This window comes from Bufo gargarizans, chromosome 1 (genome assembly GCF_014858855.1).
Source record: "Bufo gargarizans isolate SCDJY-AF-19 chromosome 1, ASM1485885v1, whole genome shotgun sequence".
Classification (NCBI taxonomy): Eukaryota; Metazoa; Chordata; class Amphibia; order Anura; family Bufonidae; genus Bufo; species Bufo gargarizans.
In genome coordinates this window covers 696,178,236-696,204,035 of record NC_058080.1, presented here as the reverse complement: position 1 = coordinate 696,204,035, position 25,800 = coordinate 696,178,236, and the positions used below count along the sequence as shown (strand labels likewise).

The window sequence follows — 25,800 nt, the reverse complement described above, 5'->3', positions numbered from 1 at the left end:
AAAAAAAAAAATATTATATATATATATATATATATATATATATATATATATATATATATATATATATATGTAGAAATGGGACAGCACTCCAAGACTTGAAAAGGATAGATATCTTTATTCACCCATGTGAAAAAATAATAGCAACGTTTCAGCTCACAACTGAGCCTTTCTCAAGCCTAGCTTGAGAAAGGCTCAGTTGTGAGCTGAAACGTTGCTATTATTTTTTCACATGGGTGAATAAAGATATCTATCCTTTTCAAGTCTTGGAGTGCTGTCCCATTTCTACATATATAATAAGGGTGAAGCTCATTCCCTTGGACATAGCACCTGAGCCAGCGTACTGGTGCCGCCGAATTCCTTTTTGATATATATATATATATAAATAATGGCGGAGAGCCTCTTTAAAGGGAAAAGTATCAGTAGTCTGCACCAAAAGCATAAGTGAGGTACGCAATAATGGCTTAAAGGCTATGGACATCTTTGCACTGATTTTTTTTGTCTATTCGTCATGTGTTTCCTAAATGCTAAATTAAAGGTGTTTTCAAAGTTGTATTTATTTTGGGGCAATTGCAGTGGCGTGGTTAAAATCATGAACAAAACTTTAACTGACCTTTTCAGCACCCTCCGACCCACCGCTGTAACTGCAGCAAGTTTATGTTATCATTTTAACCACATCCCTGCCGATGCTCTGAAATAAATTTATTTTGATTAACCCCTTTAAGTCTTTATTATTACTATTTTGGTACTACAGCAGATGCAGTTTGATAAATAGCTGGCTGTTCTGCAGCTTTTGATACAGGTCCCAAGGGCAATGCTCCTGCCTCTGCCCTAAACCCTCTATTCCAGGGATGGGCAACCTCCGGCTCTCTAGCTGCTGCAAAACTACAACTCCCAGCATACCCAGTCTGCCTTAAGCTAGCAGCATACAGCAGGGCATGGTGGAGTTGTAGTTTTACAACAGCTGTAGAGCCGCAGGTTGGCCATCTCTGCTCTATTCTCTTAGTGTTAGTTAGGCCTCTTGCACACAAATGTGTGCTGCCGACCACAAATTGCGGTTCGCAATGCACAGGCACTGACCGTGGGCTAGCCGCATGCGGATTGCGACCCCATTCACTTGAATTGGGTCCGAGATCCGTACGTTCCGCAAAAAGATAGGACAAGTTCTATCTTTTTGAGGAACAGAAGCACGGAACGGAACCCCACGAAAGCACTCCGTAGTGCTTCCGTTCCACACCGCATCTCCAGATTTGTGGACCCATTCAAGTGACCGCATCCATGAGGCGGAATGTACACAGCCGGTGTCCCGTGTATTGCGGGCCGCAATACGGCCACACGGTCGTGTGCAAGAGGCCGTATACTTGTAGGAAAAAGTGGCAGGAGCTTACAAAGGCAGATCAGAGTGCAGAGAGGGAGGAAAGCACCCAAGTCCTCCAGGGAACACGGCTGTGAATAGGAATTTAAACTGCCTCTACAGAGTGTAGATATGGAGGTAGAGCATACTAGGAAGAGGTTAGAAACTGCATGTCAGGTGGTCTAAAAATTTCCATGCCAAAGTTGTCCATAGCGTTTAAGAAATCTCTAACTATTCCAGCATATCTTTTTTTCATATGATTAAATAAATATGACAGAGATTAATTCAGATAAATACAAAAATATACATATTTATGAAATATGTTTCCTATGTAATGAGAGTGGAGATGGGCATAGTGGTCTATACCCAGTACTGATTGTTTTTAAGGGTTGGATTAGTCTTCCGACAATGCTCTATCATTTCAGGATCCATCTGCAGCCAAGAGTTCTGTTGAGTACTGACTTCCAAAGAGGGAGCAGAGTTTGTATGCAAGTGATCATGTCTTGATGACAGTAACGGGCTTACAGAGCAATAGTCATTGGTTTTTTGCAGGGGGGTAACTGTCACAGCTGGCACAGTGGCACTACGTTCTGTATATGGGGAGGGTACCTGGGGCACCATGCTATAGGAATGACTTCTAACATGTGGCGGAGCCTTTTTTGCCCTCCGTTTCCTAAGAATGAACCAGACAAAGAAGATGACAGCAAGAAGAAAGATGACAAGAACGACTAGTGGAATAATCATAGAAAGAGGACTGGTTTGACTAGGCTCAGCTTTTGGAGTAATTACTAACAGTTTAATGGTAGTGTCTTTAATGGAAGGGGTAGTGAGTCCTACATCTGCAGATGGGATGGGTTCCTCAATTTTTTGGTTGCCCCAACGATTGCGGTTACCAAATCTCTTTGTAGGAGGTTCGGTAAGGTTTTTATTTAGCCAATAATTTGTTGTTCTTCTCTCAAAAGCCAGAGTAGTGTAAAAGGGAGCATGGGAACTGACTGAAGGTGCTCCTGAAGAGGTGGTAGATTCTACGATGAATGGTTCATAAGGAACAACAGAATACATGAAATAGCCCAAGGCAGGTGGCACCCCATGTGCTTTGAGCATAAAAACAAAGGAATCATTCAACACTTCTTGTTCTGTGATGTTGGCATCAACATACATCGATATACTTCCTGAATCTATATCACTTTGTTTGAACATCTCAATATCTGCATACAAATCTTTTTTGAACATTTTCCTCTGTATTCTTCCATATATTGGTGGATTTATTATATGGTATTCCGGGTCACTGTTGGTTAGATTTCCAAGTTCAGTTGCATCCAAATCCATGGCCTTTAAAGTGTATACCAGGCCAGAAGGGATTTTCAGACCAAGCTGAATGTTTACTAGTGGCGCCACTGTGATGTTCACCCTCTGCCCGGTAAGGTTGGTTTCTAAAGTGAAGACCACCATCTCAAACACATCTTCAGACACAGTGAAGTTTTCAGTATGGTACGTTACTTTACCCATGTCTATGTCTGCTTGATCAAACCTTGTGACATGTCTATCATTGAGAATGAAGAAGCCAAATCTAGGAGGCTGTGATACTTCATAACTGATGATCGTACTCTTTCCATCTGTTGTTGCGGCTAGATTACTATTCGAGATGGTCAAAAAGGTTTGTCCTTGCAAAAAGACTAGATTTGTTTTGTTAACCAAGGTGATGGAAACAGGAATCACATCCAGGTTAAAGAGTTTATACAGTGGTTTGTGTTTCCCATCGGAAACGCTGAAATAAAACACTCCAGAATTTGAAGATCCATCTTGTATAAACCACAACTCACCATTATTTATATCTGCCTGGGTAAAAGACTGGATAGAAGCATTGAGATTGTCAGATTTTGCCAAGTAACCATTGTTTGGCATGCTAATAACGGTGTATTTTATATCTTCCGGAGGATTGTCCATATCTTCAACGTTTAGGTTTTCCGGGCCCAAGGCCTTCATTCTTCCTTGCAAAACTGTCAAACTCGGCCGCTTTGTCTTAAGTTCAGGCACTTGGTCATTCACTGGAGTGACTGTAATATTGAACTGCTCTTCTATCACGTCCATGTCTGGTTTTACTGCAGATTTGCTTTTTAAATTTAGCCATGTGGCAAAAGAGAAGTCATCTGTGGGCGACTCTGCTCCATCATGAAAATACGTAATCCCAAATTTACTGACGATGTACTGGGAGAAGTTTGGCTTTTCTTTAGTAATGTTCCTGTCTCCCACTACGATCACACCGTGTTTGGGCAATGAGGTCACCTGGAACCAGACTTCATAAAAGGAACGCTGTGAGTCTGGTAGTCTGGCTAAAAGATTAGACCCATCCAATTTTGACTTGTCTATTTGGACTTTTCCTCCTTCCACAACAGAGGCACCTGGTAATAAAAGAAAAAAAAGAAAAATTAGAAATATAGGATGTAAATTGTGCAGACCGAAAGCATTGGGGCAGACGTGTCATTGCTTTAATGCTGTTAAAAAGTCACAAATTATGGTGCACGCCATATTTGAGCCATAATTTGTGATTATCTGAACTTCTCACCACCTTTTCTAAATTAGAAAAGAGAAAAGTAGGGGCTGAGTGGTGGGTGCAGAGCCTCCACTGAATCATAAACTGGCGTAAGTTATAGCTCAAGTCAATGTCAGCCCCTAGATTGTGTAGATTTGAGTTTCTGTCACAAGGAGGACCATATATACACCTAATTTATTAAGTGGCATCTGCCTCTTAACTAATTGGGCGCACCTCACTCTGGTACACGGGAGATCAATGGTTCAGGAATGCCAGTCTTGATAAATCTTCACCATTGTCTGAAGTTGCGTTTACCTGTATTGGCAATAAGGCGAGTGTATCTGCTGGGATCACTGATCTCATATGATATTGTGATAAGGAAAACTTGCATTTCCAGAACAGCTGGAGGAGAGGACACGGTGAAGGTGAAGGAATCCTGCATGCTCCATACCAAGGCTTCTGCATCTGTATGCTGAAAGAGGATTTTTCCCTCATCAATCTGCAAGACAAAAACACATTAAAGGAGAAAAAAATATCAGCAAGGTAAGGGTACCACAGATTCTTAAAGCTATTACATTAGTCTGTAGGCGACAAGTCGTTAAGAACTAGGATATCACCAAAGTTTGAGTGATTTTTGTTTTGTCATTCCAACTTGGCAAAAGTGCACAGGAATCAAGCAATTTTCTGGAGAAGTCTCCTCTAGAAAAAAATAAAATCAACGTGGGACCCTGCTAACAATAGAAACCAGAGCAATTGATGACCTTACAGCTCTCTGTAACCTATACATTTACTAGTGTGTATACTGGCTCTGTTCACATCTCAACCTATTGTGGGTGGTATACCATGGGAGCGATGTACAGCACTGTATAAGGCATCTGTGACATGTGTTGCCCATGAGGTAGGACATCACTTGGCTTTTGGCATACGTCAGGTCAACCCTGCCATATAGATTCGTTTGACAGTAGGGTTCAAACCCTGATGGGAACAGTGAATATTTACTAGTTATATAACACATGCTCAAAGGGCTCTTAAATGGAAAAATTCGGCAGTCTTTGAAGCTACGTTTCTGGCAGGTTCTCCCAAATCTGTTCCAAATATAACCTTAAAGGGACACTGACAGGCCCAATAAGCATAATTAGCTATATATATATATATATATATATATATATATATATATATATATATATATATATATATACACATGCACAGGTCTTCTATTGTGTATTAAAAACATAAGTCTAACCCCTGTCCATCTTATGAATACTGCAAACTGATGTTTTATAACCTGAAGTAAACGCTCTTCTTTCTGCCCAAGGGGCGGCGTTTCAGCTTCACTTCTGCCCAGCCGCGCCCCAACAGCCGTTTTGAAGCGCCGCCCAGCTCATCAATATTCACTTTGCTGGGCGGCTTCTGCTGTCCCCGATGTCTTTGAGAGCAGCGCTCTAAAGCGATGCTCAGAAGAGTGGCCGGCGCAGGCGCAGAACGGAGAGGCTGAAGCGGCCTCAAAGAAGCAGAGGGGACGCAGGCACGATGTAATCCCGGCGTGTGAGCGTTCCGGGCGCATGCGCAGAAGCTGAAAGCGAGTCCGATGCCCAAAGCTTTCTATTGGGCGAGCGCTGCTCTCAAAGACATCGGGGACAGCAGAAGCCGCCCAGCGAAGGGAATATTGATGGTTGGGGGTTGGCCGTTGGGGCGCGGCTTGGCAGAAGTGAAGCTGAAACGCCGCCCCCTGGGGAAGAAAGAAGAGCGATTACATCAGGTTATAAAACACCAGTTTGCAGTATTCATAAGGTGACTTACATGTTTTTAATACACATTAGAAGACCTGTGCATACATATATATAGATAATTATGCTTATTGGGCCTGTCAGTGTCCCTTTAACCTCTTCCGGACATAGGGCGTACCTACGCCCTTATGTCCTGGTATACGCCCTGTGTATTTTCGATGACCGCCGCGCGGCATGCGGCGATCGGAACCCCGTGCCTGCTCAAATCATTGAGCAGGCACCTGGGGCAAATGTGCCGGGGGAGCCTGTGACCCCCCCATGTATGCGATCGCAGAAAACCGCAGGTCAATTCAGACCTGCGGTTTTCTGCGTTTCCGGGTTATTCGGGTCTCTGAAGACCCGATAACCCGGAACAGGATGGTGATGGTGGTGTGATTTCACCCCACCAATCACCATCCAGCGATCCTGAGAGGTGATGGTGACATCACCTCTCAGGATCGCCTCTGATTGGTCTGTGGGCGGGACGGCGCGAAATTCGAATGATGCAAGCGCTTCTCTCCTCCTTTTGTGTTCCGGAGCCGGAGGAGAGAGGAGCTGCCTGCACGTCTCGTCCATCGCTGCCAGCTTCACCCCATCTGTGCCCCAGCACCCCCCATCAGGTACATAGTGAAAGTTTAGGTTAGGCAGGGAAAATAAAGGTAAAGTTAGTTTGGTAAACTTTGATTGCATCACCCTAAGTTAGGGTGTCTGGGGTCCACAGACCCCCCAGGGGTGCTGCCGCTTGCTGCCCCCCCCCCCCCCGCAACTTTTTTGGGGTGCAGGATTTTTAATAATTTTTTTTTTTGTGTACACTGACTGTGGCCGGCACTTTTAGCGTCCGGCCACTGTTAGCGCATCGCACACCCCACCGCTGATCAACTTCGGATGGTTGATCAGCGGTTTTGATTTTTTTTTTTACATTTTTTGCCCTTTTTTTTAGTTATTTTTTATTCTGTTAGTTTTAGGGTGAGTTCGTGAACACCCGTGCCCCCACCCACACGCACACCAAATAAAGATTTACACACACGCACATACACACGCAGACACACACTCCCCTATGGCCCGACGGACGTTCTCGGCTGAGGAGGCATACGCCCAGCTTGCCTCTGACTCCGAGAGTCCCAGTGAGGACGAGGATGACCCCACATTCCGCCAGGCGGAGCAAGGGGACCGCCATGTTAGGGACCCTGTGGCCCAGCCTAGTACGAGCAGCTCTGGGGCTCGTACTGGTTTCCCGGCCCACCAGTTAAATCCACCAGAGCACCCTGCCGGTGAACTAGTCTGGTGTAGCCTAGAGCGATACGAGCCCGTGATTCCTGATTTTGTAGGCCAATCAGGAATCCAGATTTCCACAGTGGGCTACACTGAATATGACTTTTTTTGTCATTTTTTCAGTGACCCACTGGTAAATCTGATGGTGGAGCAGACGAACCTGTACGCCCAACAGTTCATCACTCAACACCCGGGCTCCATTTTGGCCAGGCCCGGTGGCTGGACGCCGGTCAGTGCAGCCGAAATGAGGACATTTTAGAGCCTCGTGCTGCATATGGGCCTGGTCAAGAAACCCAGTGTCAGTCTGTACTGGAGAGGGGACGTCCTATACCAGACCCCACTTTACAGTACGGCCATGACACGCTCCCGGTTTGAGGCCATCCGGTAATGTCTGCATTATTCAGATAATGCAGCATGTCTCCCCCGAGGTGATCCTGCCCATGACCGTCTGTATAAGATACGGCCAGTCATCGATCACTTTGGGGCCTAATTCATGGAGGCCTATGTACCTGGAAGGGAGGTCGCGGTTGAGGAGTCTCTCATTGCGTTCAAGGGGAGACTCATTTTCCGCCAGTATGTGCCCTCCAAGTGGGCGAGGTATGGTGTGAAGCTATACAGAATTTGTGAGAGTACCTCAGGGTACACTTACAAATTTCGTGTATACGAGGGGCGAGATTCCCGGATTCAACCCCCAGAATGTCCCCCCACTCTGGGTGTTACCGGGAAACTTGTGTGGTACCTTATGTACCCACTGCTAGATAAGGGTTACCACCTGTACGTGGATAACTTTTATACCAGTATCCCCTTGTTCCAGTCCCTTGCCGCCAGATCCACGTCCGCTTGTTGGACCGTGCGGAAAAATCAACGTGGCCTCCCTGCCCACCCCCTCCAGGTACCTATCCTCAGGGGTGAGACCCGTGCCCTTACCACTGGAAACCTGCTGCTGGTCAGGTATAAGGACAAGAGGGATGTCCTTATGCTGTCCACAATTCATGGTAACGGCATCACCCCTGTCCCTGTGCGAGGTACCGCGGCAACGGTCCTCAAGCCCGATTGTATCGTCGAATACAATCGGTATATGGGAGGAGTTGATGTTTTTTGGGAAGGTGCAAAAGAAGATTTTTTTGGTCACCTTACATAATAAAAAGTTTAATAGCAAGCGATCAAAAAGTCATATAGCCCCCAAAATAGTGCCAATAAAACCGTCCTCTCATCCCGCAAAAAGTGAGCCCTCACATAAGATAATCGGATAATAAAAAAAATAATATGACTCAGACTTTAGAGATACAAAAAAATATGTTTTGTATCAAAAAGGATAATATAGTCTAAAACCTAAATAAATGTTAAAAAAAGTAGACTTATTAGGTATCGCCACGTCCGTAAGTATCTTCTGTATAAAAATACCCCATGACCCAACCCCCCAGATTAACACGGTCCAAAAAAAAAAAAAAGGAAAGGACCGACATGGAGAAACTACACCCCTCAAGGTATTCAAAACTGATTATACAAACTTTATTAACCATTTAGGTGTTCCTTAACAGTTAATGGCAAATGGAGAGGAAATTTCCAAATTTAAATTTTTGGTAACCTTGCCTCACAAAAATGTAATATAGATCAACCAAAATCATATGTACCCTAAAAATAGTCCCCCAAAAAATGCCACCTTATCCCGTTGTTTCCAAAATGGGGTCACTTTTAGGGAGTTTCTACTCCAGGGGTGCATCAGGGGGGGTTGAAACAGGACACAGTGTAAATAAACCGGTCCATAAAAATCAGCCCTCCAAAAACCAAACGCCGCACCTTTCCCTCTACGCCCCGCTGTGTGGCCGTACAGTAGTTTACGGCCACATATTGGGCGTTTCTGTAAACGGCAGAGTGAGGGCAATAAAGATACAGTCTTGTTTGGCTGTTAACCCTTGCTTTGTTAGTGGAAAAAATGGGTTAAAATGGAAAATTAGGCAAAAAAAAATGAAATTCTCAAATTTTATCCCCATTTGCCAATAACTCTTGTGCAACACCTAAAGGGTTAACGACGTATGTAAAATCAGTTTTGAATACCTTGAGGGGTGTAGTTTCTTAGATGGGGTCACTTTTAGGGATTTTTTACTCCAGGGGTGCATCAGGGGGGCTTCAAATGGGACATGGTGTAAATAAACCAGTCCAGCAATATCAGCCCTCCAAAAACCAAACAACGCACCTTTCACTCTACGCCCCGCTGTGTGGCCGTACAATAGTTTACGGCCGCATATTGGGTGTTTCTGTAAACGGCAGAGTCAGGGCAATAAAGATACAGTCTTGTATGGCTGTTAACCCTTGCTTTGTTAGTGGTAAAAATGGGTTAAAATGGAAAATTAGGCAAAAAAATGTAATTCTCAAATTTCATCCCCATTTGCCAATAACTCTTGTGCAACACCTAAAGGGTTAACAACGTATGTAAAATCAGTTTTGAATACCTTGAGGGGTGTAGTTTCTTAGATGGGATCATTTTTGAGTGGTTTCTATTATGTAAGCCTCGCAAAGTGACTTGTACACCTGTAGTGGTCCCTAAAAATTGGGTTTTTGTAAATTTCTGAAAAATTTCAAGATTTGCTTCTAAACTTCTAAGCCTTGTAACATCCCCAAAAAATAAAATATCATTCCCAAAATAATTTCAACATGAAGTAGACATATGGGGAATGTAAAGTCATCACAATTTTTGGGGGGTATTACTATGTATTACAGAAGTAGAGAAATTGGAAATTTGCAAATTTTTCAAACTTTTGGGTAAATTAGGTATTTTTTTATGCAAAAAAAAAAATAAAAAAATGTTTTTACTTAATTTTACCAGTGTCCTGAAGTTCAATATGTGACGAAAAAACAATCTCAGAATGGCCTGGATAAGTCAAAGCGTTTTAAAGTTATCAGCACTTAAAGTGACACTGGTCAGATTTGCAAAAAATGGCCTGGTTCTTAAGGTGAAATAAGGCTATGTCCCTAAGGGGTTAAAGGCTACCACTTCCTGTGACTGGAGTACACCCCTTTAGCTATAGGACTATGGAGGAGAGTTAAAGCTCTATACCTTAAAAACAGAACTCCCACTGCTATAAGGATAGATTACAATTAGGGATGAGCGAAATATCCCAAGTCGATTCGCATAAAACTTCATTCTAATACGTACAGTAGCAGGATCCCCGTACAGTATTACAATGTATTGGCTCCAATGAGCCGAAGTTATTTCTCGGATTCGGCTCCAAGTGGTACCTTGGAACCGAATCGGAGTTCGGGAAATGTTTTTTTACAATACAAATTAATTTATGAAATGATTGCGTGAAGTCTCCAAAGACTTCGCGAAGTAATAACTTCGGCTCATCTGAGCCAATACATTCTAATACTGTACGGAGCTCCTGCTCCGTACAGTATTGGAACAAAGTTTTATGCAAATCAACTTCGGATGTTTCATCCGATATTAACCAGTACAGAATGTTTCACCTACAGTAAAAATGGCAGGGTGATAAATGGTAGTCATTGATTTTAAAGAGAACCTCTCACCAGAAAATGCAGTGTGCAGCATGGTATAGAGAAGGAGGAGCCGAGCAGATAGATATATTGTTTTATAATAAAAAATTCTGCATAACTTGCAATTTAGGCATTTAGCTATTTCAGAGCTCAGTTGCACACGGGCTGTCTTATAGGTGACAGACAGCTATCTATGTATACACACTTACACAGAGAATAGTATCAGTCACTGATAAGACTATCCCTGTGTACAACTATCAGTGACTGACAGCTATGTATAATACACACTTTCACATAGAATGATATCAATCACTGATAACACATCCCATGTACAACTATCAGTGACTGACATATGTATACACACTTACGAAGAGAATGCTATCAGTCACTGTTCTGCCTCTCCAATCACTGGCTCTTCTACCCCAGACTTCTGTAATCCCTCATGCTGTCAGGAGGAATCCCGGCGGGATTTCCACGGTCCGCTCTCGGCCGCGGAACACGGCCGTGTGCATGAGGCCTTTGTTGGGATCTGATTGCACTCAATGATAGTAGGCAAGGTTATCTCCAAGTTGCCATTGAGAGGAGTAAGAGATCAAAGAACCTTGTACTTGCAAAAGATCAGTTACTGTGGTCATCGAGAATGGTACACAGTCTTACGGCCCTTTCAGGTTTGCCCTTTACGTATACGCGAACCAAGCATATCTTAGCGCAGGATTTCCCACAAAGTCCTTCCCCACAGACTTCGGTGCATGTTGAGAACACTGGGGTGGAGGTTGCCGTTTGTTCAGCGTGCTCCCCGCCAAGCTTTGCCCTGGGGGGATGTCAGTGGATGGAGTAGTGCTGTGTTGGTACAGATGAAGGGCTTGAACGTGGTTGTCACTACCGCATTCTATGCACTTAATGATGGCCTTACAGTCTTTTGCCAGGTGTTCTGTGGAAGCACAGCATCTGAAACAAACTCCAAATTCCTTTAAAAGTTCCTTGCGTTCCTGTAGAGGTTTCTTTCTGAAGCCGATGCACTTCTTAAGTGGGTGTGGCTTGTTATGTATGGGACATTGGCGATTCAGATCCTCGAGTTTCTTGTTTTGTCCAGTCTTCGAAGGGACCGTAGCAGGTGCTGGTTGAACATCAGTCCTTTTCACTGACACTGGACCCCCGCGGTCTCTGTGCGTTATGCACGTGTTTGCAAGTCCTGGAAAAGGTGGACTAAGAGGGTTACAGTCACCGTAGAAGAAACTTGGGTCATTCTTAGAGTCCACAACTTGCTTTTTAAAAAGGTACAGAAGTAGGAAAAGGGAGGAAAGGCTACTCCATACCTTTTCTTGTAAGTAGATCCTTGACTAACCCATTTTTCTTGGATGCCATATGGTAGCTTAAGGACAATAGGGTTGATGCCACGAGGGGTGTCAAGGTAACTAAGACCGGGTAGGTGGGTGTCAGCCTTAGCTAGTTGAAGCTCTAGTAGAAGATCACCAAGTTCTTGAAGCTTTAGATTGTCTTTAGCCGTCATCCTTGGGAAGCCTTACAACCTTTTGAGTAAGGCATCTTCGATGGCCTCAGAGCTGCCAAAGCTATGATCAAGTCTGTCCCAAGCAGCGTCGAGACCAGCAGCAGGATTAGAAATGTAAACGGTTTTAAGTCTCTTGATACGTTCAGCTGACTGAGGACCTAGCCACCTGATGAGTAGATCCAATTCTTCTGCAACACAGAAGAGGAGAGGAGTCCAGCACCGCCCCGCATCCTCCAAATCTCCTCCTTGCTGGCTGACGTCACAGAGCTGGAGCGCCAAAATCTCGTGATGCGCGAGTCGGCATCATGTTCATTCCCTGTGCTGGCATCAGCACAGGGAACGAACTACGCATGCGCTAGCTCGCGCATCGCAAGATTTCGGCGCTCCAGCTCTGTGACGTCAGCCAGCAAGGAGGAGATTCGGAGGACGCGGGGCGGTGCTGGGCTCCTTTCCGCCGGACTCATCTCCAGGATACAGGACACATATGAGGTTCATTTGCATATCGATCAAAACTTTTTTTTAACACAATAAAAGCACAGAGAGCTATGGGGACTGGGTATTGCAGATGTGCTAGTGGCCATCCAGCAGCCCATGTCCCCAGCTCTATGGCCAAAATCCTGGTGACGGGTTCCCTTTAAGAGATCAGCATATTTAGCAGACAGTCTTTGGTAGTTCTCATAGGCAGCATTTAACTACTTAACAGCGCCCTCAATACCTTATGAGTTGGTTGAGACAGAGCTGACATGCATTCCATAGTTTTAGACCATGAGTGGCTGATGTTCTGCAGCAGTTCTTCTTTGTCAGCCTCATAGTTCTCTTGGACTTTCCAGGTTGGCTTCACTAAACGTTTTTGTTTTATGTGGCCTTGAGGATCTGACTCCTGATCTGTTGGAAGTTCAGGTTCTTTCTGTGTATTAGGTTCCTCAGATTGTACATTGCCTTGCTGGTGCATTGTGATGGCAAGCAGAGGGTTAAATCACAAGGTATGTGTTTGCATAGAAATGTATCAATCTTCTGGCTCTGGGAGAGGGTTTCCTAGGCAACCAGTGGGAGGGGGAGTCAGAGAGAAGTTTAGCAATGGCTGCTGCACATTTAGTTTTGATTGCATACAGAGTGACCTGCAGGCAGAATGCATGTGACACTACAGACAGTCTAGGAGCTGATTATATAACAGTTGCATGAACAGTTTCTTCAATAATCTGTGCAGAAAACTGATGAATCTTATGCTGAGATTTGCTTGCTGGCTGGAGTATACAGGCTTGTACATATATTCTGCTATATTCCAGTGTCCATATACATGCATAGCTAGCAAGGATCCCTTGAAAGATATTTTGCAGATCTAGTAAGATCCCTTCACTGATTTTTGGACTGTTCTGCCTCTCCAATCTAAGCATTGAAAGTGTGATCTCTGTAGCTTACAGTTCTGCTGAGATAGCGGTAACCATCAATCTTAGGTGAATCGGCGGACAGTGACTCGATCCAAACGACACCTTGTAGATCGTGAAGAAGTTTATTCCAAACTGTGCAGATCATACACCGATGAACAGATGGATAGGTCAAAAAATCATGCTGTGGGCAGCTAACAGAGCAAGTAGCTGAGATGAGGGGTGAAGCCAGAATGAAGAAGAGGGGAGGAGACAAGAGAGAGAGCAGGAGCTAGGGGAAGAGAGAAGGGACACACACAAAGAAAAGGCAAACCATGCATGTGTAACATGATAGTCACTGATAAGACTGTCCCCGTGTACAACTATCAGTGATTGACAGCTGTCTATGTATACACTTACACAGAGAATGGTATCAGTCACTGATAAGATTTCCCCCGTGTACAACTGAGACCAGAAAGAGATTTAGGGCTCTTTCACACCTGCGTTCGTTTCTTCCGGCATAGAGTTCCGTCGTCGGGGCTCTATGCCGGAAGAATCCTGATCAGTTTTATCCTAATGCATTCTGAATGGAGTGAAATCCGTTCAGGATGCATCAGGATGTCTTCAGTTCAGGACCGGAACGTTTTTTGGCCGGAGAAAATACCGCAGCATGCTGTGCTTTTTGCTCCGGCCAAAAATCCTGAAGACTTGCCGCAAGGCCAGATCCGGAATTAATGCCCATTGAAAGGCATTGATCCGGATCCGGCCTTAAGCTAAACGTCGTTTCGGCGCATTCCCGGATCCGACGTTTAGCTTTTTCTGAATGGTTACCATGGCTGCCGGGAAGCTAAAGTCCTGGCAGTCATGGTAAAGTGTAGTGGGGAGCAGCATACTTACCGTCCGTGCGGCTCCCGGGGCGCTCCAGAGTGACGTCAGGGCGCCCCACGCGCATGGATGATGTGATCGCATGGCACGTCATCCATGCGCATGGGGCACTCTGACGTCATTCTGGAGCGCCCCGGGAGCCGCACGGACTGTAAGTATGCCGCTCCTACTATGGCAACCAGGACTTTAATAGCGTCCTGGCTGCCATAGTAACACTGAAAGCATTTTTAAGACGGATCCGTCTTCAAATGCTTTCAGTACACTTGCGTTTTTCCGGATCCGGCGTGCAATTCCGGCAAGTGGAGTACACGCCGGATCCGGACAACGCAAGTGTGAAAGAGGCCTTAAATGTATAATTTACAAAAACGATATAATCAATCTGCTCAGCTCCTCCTGCTCTATAACCTGCTGCCTGCAGACTGCCCTGCATTTTTGGGCGACAGATCCAATCTACATTTACACTAGACTGCAGTTTTTGATGCGTTGCCCCGTAGCCACTTATAATAGATAATTTTATAACAAACTACTCGCCATCTGCTGCGTGAAGCTGGACGCCTCCTCAGTAGTATTTTCTTGAACAAACTTTAAGATTTTCCCATGCATGGGAGAAGAAGTGATGTCAAAGGTTATAGACCGGTTACTTGAACTGTTCTCATCGTTGGTTACAGCTTTTAATACGTCTGAAGAAATTGTTCTTCTCATTCCTGGAAACAAATATAAAGAGATTTACCACAGAGTATTCGAAATATCTATAGTAAAGGCAACGGGGCAGATTTATGAAACCTTTATCACATTTTTGTGGCTTAAAAAAAAAAAAAAAAACACATCTTAAGATGAATAATGTGGGCCATACTTGTGCCATAATTTGAGACTTTTTGTGCTTCTTCATGCTTTTGGAGGCCAAGCGGGAGGGCGCATGGCCTCCTGCGACCCACTGGATTTATCATAAATTTTTATCAGAAACTGGCGTAAATTCTAGCTGAAACCTACAGTAGCTCATAGACTGTGCAGATTTCAGACTCCGGTGCACAGGCAGCAGGAAGATGAGGCAAATTTATTAAGAGGCCTGTACAGAAGTTGGCAGTGACAGCTACGAGACTTTTCCAAGAGTGATTTGTGTAGACCAGATTCCGTAGCTGATGGACATGACTAGGGGTTCTTTGGGCTCTCCTATATTGAGGACCTATCCTCAGGATAGGTCATCAATATCAGATCGGAGGGGTCCGACACCTGGCACCCCCGCTGATCAGCTGTATGAGGAGATGGCGCATGCACTGTGCACATGCCATCTCTCCTTCTTGCCGCTGCTATCTATGGCAAAGCAGCAGCGAACAGGAAGAGATTGGGGGACGGCACGTGCACACTGCACGCGCTGTCTCCTCATACAGCTGATTGGCGGGGGTCTGGAAGATAGGTCATCAATACAGGAGAGCCGGGATAACCCCTTTAATAAAACAACCTGCCTCGCCTCAAAAAACAAATAAACAAAAAAACACACATGGTATAAGAGTTGGAAAGTCCCAAAATCCTCAAAAACTCTCACCACACCGCCTTTTTATGTCACAGGGCCAAAAGTCTAATATTTGCGCGCAACAAGATTTGTAATTTTTTTTTATGCCACCATAAGGGTCCATTTACACGTCCGTAAGTGTTTTGCCGATCCGCAAAACACGGACACCTGCAATTTGCGGACCGCATATCACAGACACTATAATAGAAAATGCCTTTTCTGGTCCGCAATTGCGGACAAGAATATGACATGTTCTATTTTATTAAGGAACGGAATTGCGGATCCCGAAAATGCGGATTCGCATTCGTTGAAGCCCCATTGAAAGTGAATGGGTCCGCAAATTACGGATGTGAGAATGGACTCTCAGGGTCCATTTACACGTCCGTAAGTGTTTTGCGGATCCGCAAAACACGGACACCTGCAATGTGCGATCTGTAATTTGCGGACTGCACATCACAGACACTATAATAGAAAATGCCTTTTCTGGTCTGCAATTGCGGACAAGAATAGGACATGTTCTATTTTTTTCAGGAACGAAATTGCGGATCCTGAAAAAAGGATGCGGATCCCGAAAATGCAGGAAATGTGGATTTGCATCCGTTTCAGCCCCATTGAAAGTGAATGGGTCCGCAAATTGCGGAACGAATGCGGACCCAAATTACGAACGTGTGAATGGACCCTAAAGCCTTGATAAATGTCCCTCACAGTACGTATTGACGCACGGATTTTGGTTCAGAAAATCCGCAGCGTACTACAGTACCAGCTATAGGTGAGATTTTCAAAATCTCACGTACATGGTGTGGAAATGGCATGTCAACTGTCCGTGAGGATTTTCAGAGCAGATTTTACCCTAAACATGCCCCTCACTCCTATTATTACCTTACATCCTAACTGCTTCAGTAGAATGCAGGCAGGCCGGGCGGGCGGCAGCGTAACTCCCTGATGTCACGTGCCTGCACTGCCTACTTTATGAATGAAGCAGGCGGCGCAGGCAAGTGACGTCAGTGAGTGACGCCTGCCTGCATTGTACGGAAGCGGTTAGGATGTAAGGTACTATTAGGAGTTGAGGGGCATGTTTAATAACTATTAATTGAATAAGACATCTTATATTTGTATACTGGAGCGGCGGGGGGGGGGGGGGGGATCTGTGGATGACATTTTTATGGGGGACATCTGTGGATGGCACAGTTATGGGCTGGGGGGGGTCTGTGGATGGCACATATATAACAGTGCCATACACAGATCCCCCCCCCCCCTGTAACAGTGCCAGTCACAGATCCCCCCCATAACAGTGTCCGTCATCCACAGATCCCCCCATAACAGTGTCCGTCATCCACAGATCCCCCCATAACAGGTCTGTCATAACAGTGTCTGTCATCCACAGATCCCCAGTAATAGTGCCATCCACAGACCACCATTAGTTCCAAACCCACCAAACACACAGCACACCTTTTGGTTAAAAATATTTTTTTTCTTATTTTCCTCCCCAAAAACCTAGGTGCGTCTTATGGGCCGGTGCGTCTTATAGGGCGAAAAATACGGTATGCCTAATTTAGGCGTATTTTAGATAAATGACCCCCCCCCTTCCTGTATTTAACTATGCTGAGGGCTCCTACTTTCTTACCATGTCAGTAAAATGCTTGGCTTTTTCTTCTTCTTGTGGCAGCCATTGTAACAGCCGCTGAGTTATAACTTGGTCACACAACCTTCCTATTAATGTCCCTGCGTCCACCTCTCCTTATTCTGTGCCTAGCCCCTGACGTTTAAAATAAATGCATTATCTGATTTAGGACCTCCTGGAAGCAAGAGGCTATACTGGTAATTTCCAGACAGTGACAAATTAGTGTAAAACCACAGAAATAATCATCTAAACACGCAAGTGCGATGTCACCTAATCCATACCAGGAAAAACAGCCAACCCTTTATTCACTTCCATGTAGATGACAAGCGTCTTCGCTGTGATACTGAAAATTTGTCTTGGTGCAAAGTTCAGACCGTCTGTAACCTGGAAGTTGAAGCCGCCAGACATGGCGCCTGAAAAAAATGGAAAACAGAATGTATTGTTAGCACGTGTCGAATGATAACACGTGATATAACACACAATGTAAAAACTGTCGCAATATAGCTAAGGGCCCTTGCACACGACTGTATGCCCTCCGAGATATACGGTCCGTGAGTGGCATCGATCGTGCACACAGCATCATAGATTACAATGTTGCTTTGCAAGTCGGGGCGCCGTGGTGCTATTGTCCTGCACTCACAATAGCGTTTACAATTCGCTAATTGAGATCCGTCATAGGATCTCAATAGCGGAAGAAAACGCTTCAGTTTTGTCCCCATTCATTGTCAATAGGGACAAAACTGAACTGATGCATTCCGTTCCGTTTGGTTGCGTCCCCATTGCGGACAGAATAACGCTGCAAGCAGCGCTTTTCTGTCCGCAATGGGACACGGACCAAGACTGATCCGTCCTGACACACAATGTAAGTCAATGTAGACAGATCCGTTTTCTCTGGACACAATAGAAAACTGATCCGTCCCAGATTGACTTTTAATGGTGTTCATGACGGATCCAACAAACCTATATAACACATAATACAACTGGATCCGTCCCTGATGGATGCATGCGGTTGTATTATTGTAACAATCGTTTTTGCAGATCCATGACGGATGCGCAAAAAATGCTAATGTGAAAGTAGCCTAACAAGGAAATAAAAACCTTATGGGAGTTTATCAAATCTGGTCCAAAGGAGAAGCGGAGGAGCTGCCCATGAAAACCAGATTGCTTCTCAGGCTCCTATAAGACTGCCCGATGTTCGAGCAGGACGTGCTCCAAAAGCGTCAATCGGCACTCGTTTGCATCTGCCTAGTACATTGACTAATGCAAGTTATATGGAGGCTAAACGATTGCTACCATGATCGTTCCTCCGCCATTTAGCTCTACTAATTGTCTCCAGCACATGCTTGATTACACAGACGATAATCAAGCAACTTTAAAGCGTTTACTCGTCTATCGGCTGATCTGCAGCACAATTATACGGATCGATTATCAGTTTGTTCCCAATAATTGGCCCAAAAAAATAAATAAAAAAATCGGGCAGTGTAATAGTGGCATGTGGCATCACATTTTCAAAGGGGCCTTTGACAAATGAGAACTGTAATCTGACTAGCTTCAATGGAAGACTACCACACTTTGCATCTGCACCAGTTTAGATAAAGCTCCCCAACTGTGTGCATCTAAATCACCATCCAGGTGGATATCCTCCTGCCAACTAATACTTATTAAAGGGGGTTTTCAGTACGTAGATATAAATGGCTTATCGTCAGGAAAGACCGTCAATATTAGAATGGTGGAGGTCCAACACCTGACATCACCACCGATCAGCTGTTTTGGGCATTGTTGGAAACTATACAGTGGATGGAGATCGAGGCACAAGGATCTATCCTCTGTGTAGGGGCCATGCCTGGGTACAACAGCTTAAAACCTCTTCAAGTGAAGAGGAGCTAAGCTGCAGTATGCCAGCATCGGAAACTACACAGTCTACTATAGTTTCTAGCTCCTGCCCGAAACAGCTGATCAGCGGGGGGACGGGTGTTGGACCTCCACAGATTTCACAGTGATGACTTATCCTGAGGATAGGCCATCACTATCTAAATACCAGAACCCTAAAGTTAAAGGGGTTTTCCCGAGATATTTTTATTGATTACTTATCCTCAGGATAGGTGATCAATATCAGATCAGCGGGGGTCATCAATAAACATATCTCGCAAAATCCCTTTACGTTGTATTGGAACAAGAGTACCTATTCCTCTTTAATATATGTCACACGATTGTTTTAATAAGGGTCCATTCACACGTCAGTATTTTTCTATATCCCAAATTTTGGTCAGTTTTTTTGGGATCCATTGACTTTGTATTGTACCAGGAACCGATTTTTGTGGATAATAGGACACGTTTTATATTTTATCGGACATGCGGAACGGAACAACGGAAACGGACAGCACACATTGTGCTGTCTGATTTTTTTCAGGACCTATTGAAAATAAATGGGTACGCAACTGGTCCGCATCCGTTCCGAAAAAACCGGAATGGATCTGGGAAGAAACAACGGACGTGTGAATGGACCCTAAGAATGATGGTCTGTGGGGTTATTCACACAGCCGTTTTTTTATTTTGTTTTTTTTTTACAGCTCGTGAATAACAGCTGTCAAAAAATAGACTATGTCCTATTTTGTCTGTTTTCACAGACCGACTGTCCCATAAAACTGACTGAAGAGCACAGTTTTTAACAGCTTTTTCTCAGAAAGGCATTGGTTAAAAAAAATGCCTGGTAAAAATGAACTGTTTTTCAGTTTTTAACGGCTGTCATGTGAATGTAGTCTTACCCATCTCACACATATCACAAAGTCATACCTAGTTTCATAGGTTCACATGTACTACTGATTTACATAGACAAAAGTTATAATGCACAATGATGGGTAAGATTATTGTTTTTATACCCAAACTTTTCCTTACACTGAGTGATGCTTGTGATGTATATTTTACACAGTCATAGTCAATAAGTGATGGATGCCATAAAGGCTGAAATGAATAAGGAGAAATAGACATCATTCATAAGCCCCATGGGAGGGGGAGGGGGGGGGGAATATTGTGTATATACAGGGTGGCAAAACTGGTATTTTCTGACATATTGATATAGATGTATCACTGTCCCTTCAACAGGACTGGAAGTGTTGTCATAGGCACTGGGGTAGATTGGCCATATGAATCAGACATGTACAGTATATCTTTAGAGTACTCATTCTTTTATTTTTTACTATTAATACTTTTTCAGTCATTAGTCTCTAAGTAAATTACATCCAGATTAAAAAAAAATAAAACCTGCCTCATCCAACACTAGAGGGTACTTGGTGAAGATGGATATACACAGCTCGCATTGAACTCAAGAATAAATGAGTTCATTTAATTATCTCATTAGCTCCCCATAGTGGTGGCTACAGGCAGTCAAAATGCTACGAGACATGTGGACATGTAAACATCATGGCTTACCACTGTGTACAAACACCAAGTGGCCGTCATTTATGTGCTGCTGGGTAAAATTCAGAATGCTTTGATCCGGATGCGATTTGAGGGCTAGATGACCATTGCTTGGTGGCGTGATGGAGAACACAAGATCCTCAGGGGAGGAGTCTTTATCTTCAGCAGACAAATCATTGGTGGTCACTTCAGTCACAGAGCCAACCCACACCTTGAAGACAGAATAAGAAGGTCTAACTTACTAGGGAAAGCACTTAATTATTAAAGAAGTATCCATATCTAGGACATTTATGGCATATCCACATGATATGCTATAAATGTTTAATAGGTGAGGGTCCCATCTCTAGGAATTGGGGCCCATTATGATCGGTTAGTAATGAGTGGTGGCCGTGTATGCAGGGGTGCACCTAGCCTATCTGCTGCCCGAGGCGAAAATTTAAATGGCGTCGTCTCCCGTGCCAAATTTTTTATTTTCATAGCACACTTTCACTCGCTGCAGGAGACTAGCTCAAAAAGAGTCTATGGGCTAATCTTAATTCTGTCTACTACAGACATGGGAGACGGTGTGATAGATCAGCGCTTCTCTTTCCTCGTTGTAGAACTCCGACCCCCACCCATAAAAACCTTGGAAATGTAACTATGACATATCAAAATTATTTTTTTTTTTTTACAGTTCAGTGACTCTTTCAGGGCACCTGCACACCATGTGGGTAATCGCACATAAGATCCACACACATTTCTGTACAGATTTATGTCCATTTCTGCACCATATCCGCACCAAAATCTGCAATGTAATTATGGATTTTGGTGCGGATTAGTGTACATGAAATTAGTGTAATCTCCTAATCCTTGCTGGTACTGTACTACACTGCGTTTTTTCTGCATGGGAATCCACGCTGAAAAATCGCACATATTCTGCAACACGTGCAGGTGGCCTAAAACTCACATAAACTGGTGTGCTGCAGACTTGACAACCCGCAGCGCAAGTCAGTTTATGCTGTGGGTATTCTCCGAACTGCGTGGATGCGATTTCCAAAAACTCAACCACAATGCTGCAAATGTAAAATGCTCCAAATTTGACGCACGCAAATTTAGAGCATTTATGCCACACGTAAACATGCTTTAACAAAACCAAACTTACTATATAGATGTGTGTGCAAAGGCGTAGGGCCAGGTACCCAGACAAGTATAAAATATGTATGTATGTGTATATATATGTATACACACACTACATACAGTATATAAACTAATATATATTGTATACAGTATATACACATTCACATACAATACATACGTACACATATACAGTGTATACACAAGTATGTACAGTATATACACATACTGTATACAATATAGACACATTTACTGTATACAGTGTATATACACAAGTATTTACAGTACACACATATATACTGTATATACACTACATACACACACACAGAGAGCGCACACCTGGAGCAGGGTAAGCTTGAGAAGATGATCTGCTTTTCCCTGTGGTCATGGATGTTTTTCAGCGCTTGCAGACACAGGCAGTGAATTATAGCGTGTGGCCCGACAGGACGTTTACGTGGGGTCAGGGGTTACCATTCACTGCCGGTGCTCAGTACAGAAGCGGCTCTGTGGATGTGGACAAGAGTCAGGTAGCTGTGAGGAGGAAGCAGGGAGAGGCTGCCCGCTCCTCAATAGTCTTTGCGGCATGTATTGAGGGAGGCTGTTCTTCCACCACAGTGACAGCGCATAGAGTACGGCGCTGTCACTGTAAACTACTGTTTCACATCGCCGCTCCCCCTCCTTCCCATAGATGGCGCCCGCCTCACCTTGCCTCATTAAAGGTGCGCCCCTGCGAGTACGTGTGGCTTTCTCCATTCACACATAGCCGAGAGCATCTGAAGTGCTACTGAAGTGAACGTGCCAAGCGTATATGTATATGGTACTTAAAAATGAAAAATCCTTACCCGGAAAATCTTATTAACGGTTATAACTGGGAATTCATCATTCACAGGAGCGATGGTGACAAATATTGATTGCGGAAGACTTTGCTTGGAAAGTTCTGTACTGTTCACGACGACAGTAAAGTTGTCCTGCGAGGTCTCGCTGTCGTCATGGACATAATAAATCAGTTCTTGTTCCACCTTGAAAATTAAACACCCAGTACACAACATCAACATAATAAATCACAACCACTGTATATGACTTATACGATTGCTGTCTGATACTATAAAAAAAAACTGCTTTACTTATAAATTAATTTCAGAGACATTTCTGCTCAGATCATACTTACAAACTAGGGTTCGGCTACGATCATGTCTGGGTTGGAGGCTCCATTATGAGCCTGTGTCACATTTGATGTATGCAGCACTATTCTTTCTACAACGGACGCCATAATGAAAATCCATGGATCCCATTATAGATCACTGGAGTGCGGTGGGCATTGTGCATCAGATCTGCCACTGTGACGTGGTTTCCGTGTTTAACCACAGGCTTTATTGTAGGATAATGGATATATATATATATACACACACTTGCATCCAATTTTATTGCAGTGTTTGAATGTACTTTCACACAATTTCATTTAATACAGAATGGTGTAACTATCAAATTTCTAAATCACTTCATTTAAAAATCAGTCTGCATCCACTTGATAACAGAGAGGAAGTGGTGGCGCGTCAGAGCTGGCTAAGCTCCTGAGCCTGATAAAAAGGAAAAACACTGCTTCTAAACCCCACAGGAACCTCCTGCTTTTTTGTAAGTGAGATTTATCCCTTCTTATCAGCTTTTTGAGCTCCCTAGAAGAAAACAAACATAGCGGGAAGTATGGGAAATTAGGTCACTGTGTACAGTACTGACAGAGGGGACACCCCCACTGTTTCTGAGTGAAATGGATCTAGCTGTGCAGCTGAAACAGGGGGAATAATATTGCTGAAAGAGACTTTAAAGGGGTTAAGAGACCTTATACACAATATACTTACCTCGCTCCCTGACACCCGCGCCGCTTCTGAAGCCTGCATGGCCCCTGCTGTATCTCCCCATCGCACGGATGAAAACATCCGAGGTCGGGGAGGGGGGGCTGGGGGTGGCAGCCAATGGCAGGTGGTGACAGGGACAAGTCTCCCTAGCATAGTGGGTGACGCTAGGGAGGCTCGTCCTCATCACCGCCTGCCATTGGCTGCCCCCTGACGCCGGATGTTATCATCCGCGCCACGGGGAGATGCAGCAGGGGCTGTGCAGGCTTTAGAAGCGATGTGGGTGCCAGGGAGTGAGGGGGGAGGGGTGGGGGGCATGTGCGACATGCTCTCCATTCACTTCTATGGGAGTTCTGAAGTTCCGTTTTCGGAAGTCCCATACAAGTGAATTGGAGGAGTGAATGAAAAGCATACCATACCCATTCACTTGGATGGGACTGCTGCAAATAGCAAATCTAGTGCTCGGCTATTTTTAGAACGCCTATAGAATTAAACAGAGGGTGGCCGCGCTTGCGCAGTGCGCTGTCCTTCACTTTCAGGGGCCCGTTCTGGAGATAGATGCGACATTGGCGGCATATCCTAGGGACAGGCCACCAATGTCTCATGTTGAGACAATCCCTTTAAATAAACTGTGCTACTCTGACCCATTACAGACCTGTATTGTACACAAGAATAGACTAGTTTGGGTTGAGTCCGATTTATGCAGTGGTTTGGTACTGGGGAAAATGATCATTTAATATTATTTCAGTGCTTTTATTGTGGTCCGTTAAAGCAGTGCAAACTTTGGGCCTATTCACATTGTGTCTATTGCTGCGAGAATTCTGGCATGGATTCCACACCAAAATTTCACCAAAGGTCGCATGGAGTCCACCTCTATTGTTTTCAATATAAGGCCACATTGCCATTTGCACAGCTGGCCTCCTTTTACCACTTAGATCCATTCAATGGCGCTAAACCGCAAGTGGGTCCACGGCACTCAAAGTGAAAAACCGTGGCAGAAACCAGAGGATTTTTATGTGCAAAATCCACCATGTGAAAACACCCCGACAATGAGAACCTTGGATGGGAAAAACATATATATATTTTTTTTTAACTAGTTACTTTGCAAACAATTTTGGATTAGAAAAGAAAGTTAACTTTTTACCTGTTTCTGGGTAAATCTTGATAACTTTATCCCAGGAAACCTGGTATTTTCCACATAACCATTGTTGGGTTCATCCAGAAGAACAAACTCCAAATTGAGATCTTGAAAGTGTCTGTTCAGGACACGTAGATGATCCCGGGTCAAGGCTTTGGAGGCTCCTTCCCTCACAGTAATGTTCTGGATCTCCAGTGGAATAAGGATTGGGATAATATCTATGGACACTGCAATCCCACTTATCTCTCGTACGCCGTTAGTGACGTCTAATGTAAAGTTGTCCTGTACGTGGCCCGAAGCGCTCTGCACGTACTGAATGTTTCCTCGGTTGATATCCTGCTGTGTAAATGTTGCAATGGATTTTTGATCATCAGGAAAAAGGCCTTCAGTGGATTCAAACCTACGGAGGTATCCATGTGACGGACTTGTCACCACAGTGAACACAATCTCGCTTGGCGTGTTATCTTCATGGACAACCTGAAAATGTCAGAAAATTAGCTCAGGCTAGGATATAGCTCATGGAAAATCGGCACACAGCAAATATACTAAAATAACTAAAAACTACAAAGAAATTACAAAAAAATTTTTTTATTAAAGAGTTCCAATATGGCCATAATTAGGACATGGGGCTTTAAACAATATAATTCTTTTTTTTTTTTTAAAGGTAGGCCTTTGTAAAAAAAAACAACTTATTTTATAGCAACATTTCATAGTGCAATAAACACTATTATCCACATATAAAAGGGTTTGCTTTCATATCAGCTATGCTCCACTAGAGGCAGCAAAGCAGTGCATCATTGTTTCACAGTATTTCTCTCTAACACCATGGGGTGTTATGACTTTTTGATCACTTTTAATTCAATTTTTTTACAGGTGATGAAGGGACAAAAAAAAATGCGAATTGTTCATTAGAATTTTTTTACAGTTACGCTGTATGGGCTAAATATTTTTTAGCACAGGCATTTCAGATGTGCA

General features: G+C 44.0%; 1 protein-coding gene across 1 annotated transcript in view; it reads right to left on the bottom strand.

Moving 5' to 3' along the window:
• Nucleotides 1-236: 236 nt before the first annotated feature.
• The window catches only part of LOC122924798 (chondroitin sulfate proteoglycan 4-like), a 41,719-nt gene continuing 16,155 nt past the window's right edge, over nt 237-25,800 (bottom strand). Inside the window, exons 4-10 of the mRNA XM_044276233.1 lie at nt 24,832-25,302; nt 22,680-22,856; nt 20,737-20,935; nt 17,589-17,720; nt 14,708-14,880; nt 4,200-4,383; nt 237-3,753 (exon numbers count right to left, since the gene is read on the bottom strand). Of these exons, the coding sequence (XP_044132168.1) occupies nt 1,712-3,753; nt 4,200-4,383; nt 14,708-14,880; nt 17,589-17,720; nt 20,737-20,935; nt 22,680-22,856; nt 24,832-25,302 (3,378 nt within the window). The 3' untranslated portion in view covers nt 237-1,711. The remainder of the gene's footprint in view (nt 3,754-4,199; nt 4,384-14,707; nt 14,881-17,588; nt 17,721-20,736; nt 20,936-22,679; nt 22,857-24,831; nt 25,303-25,800) is intronic.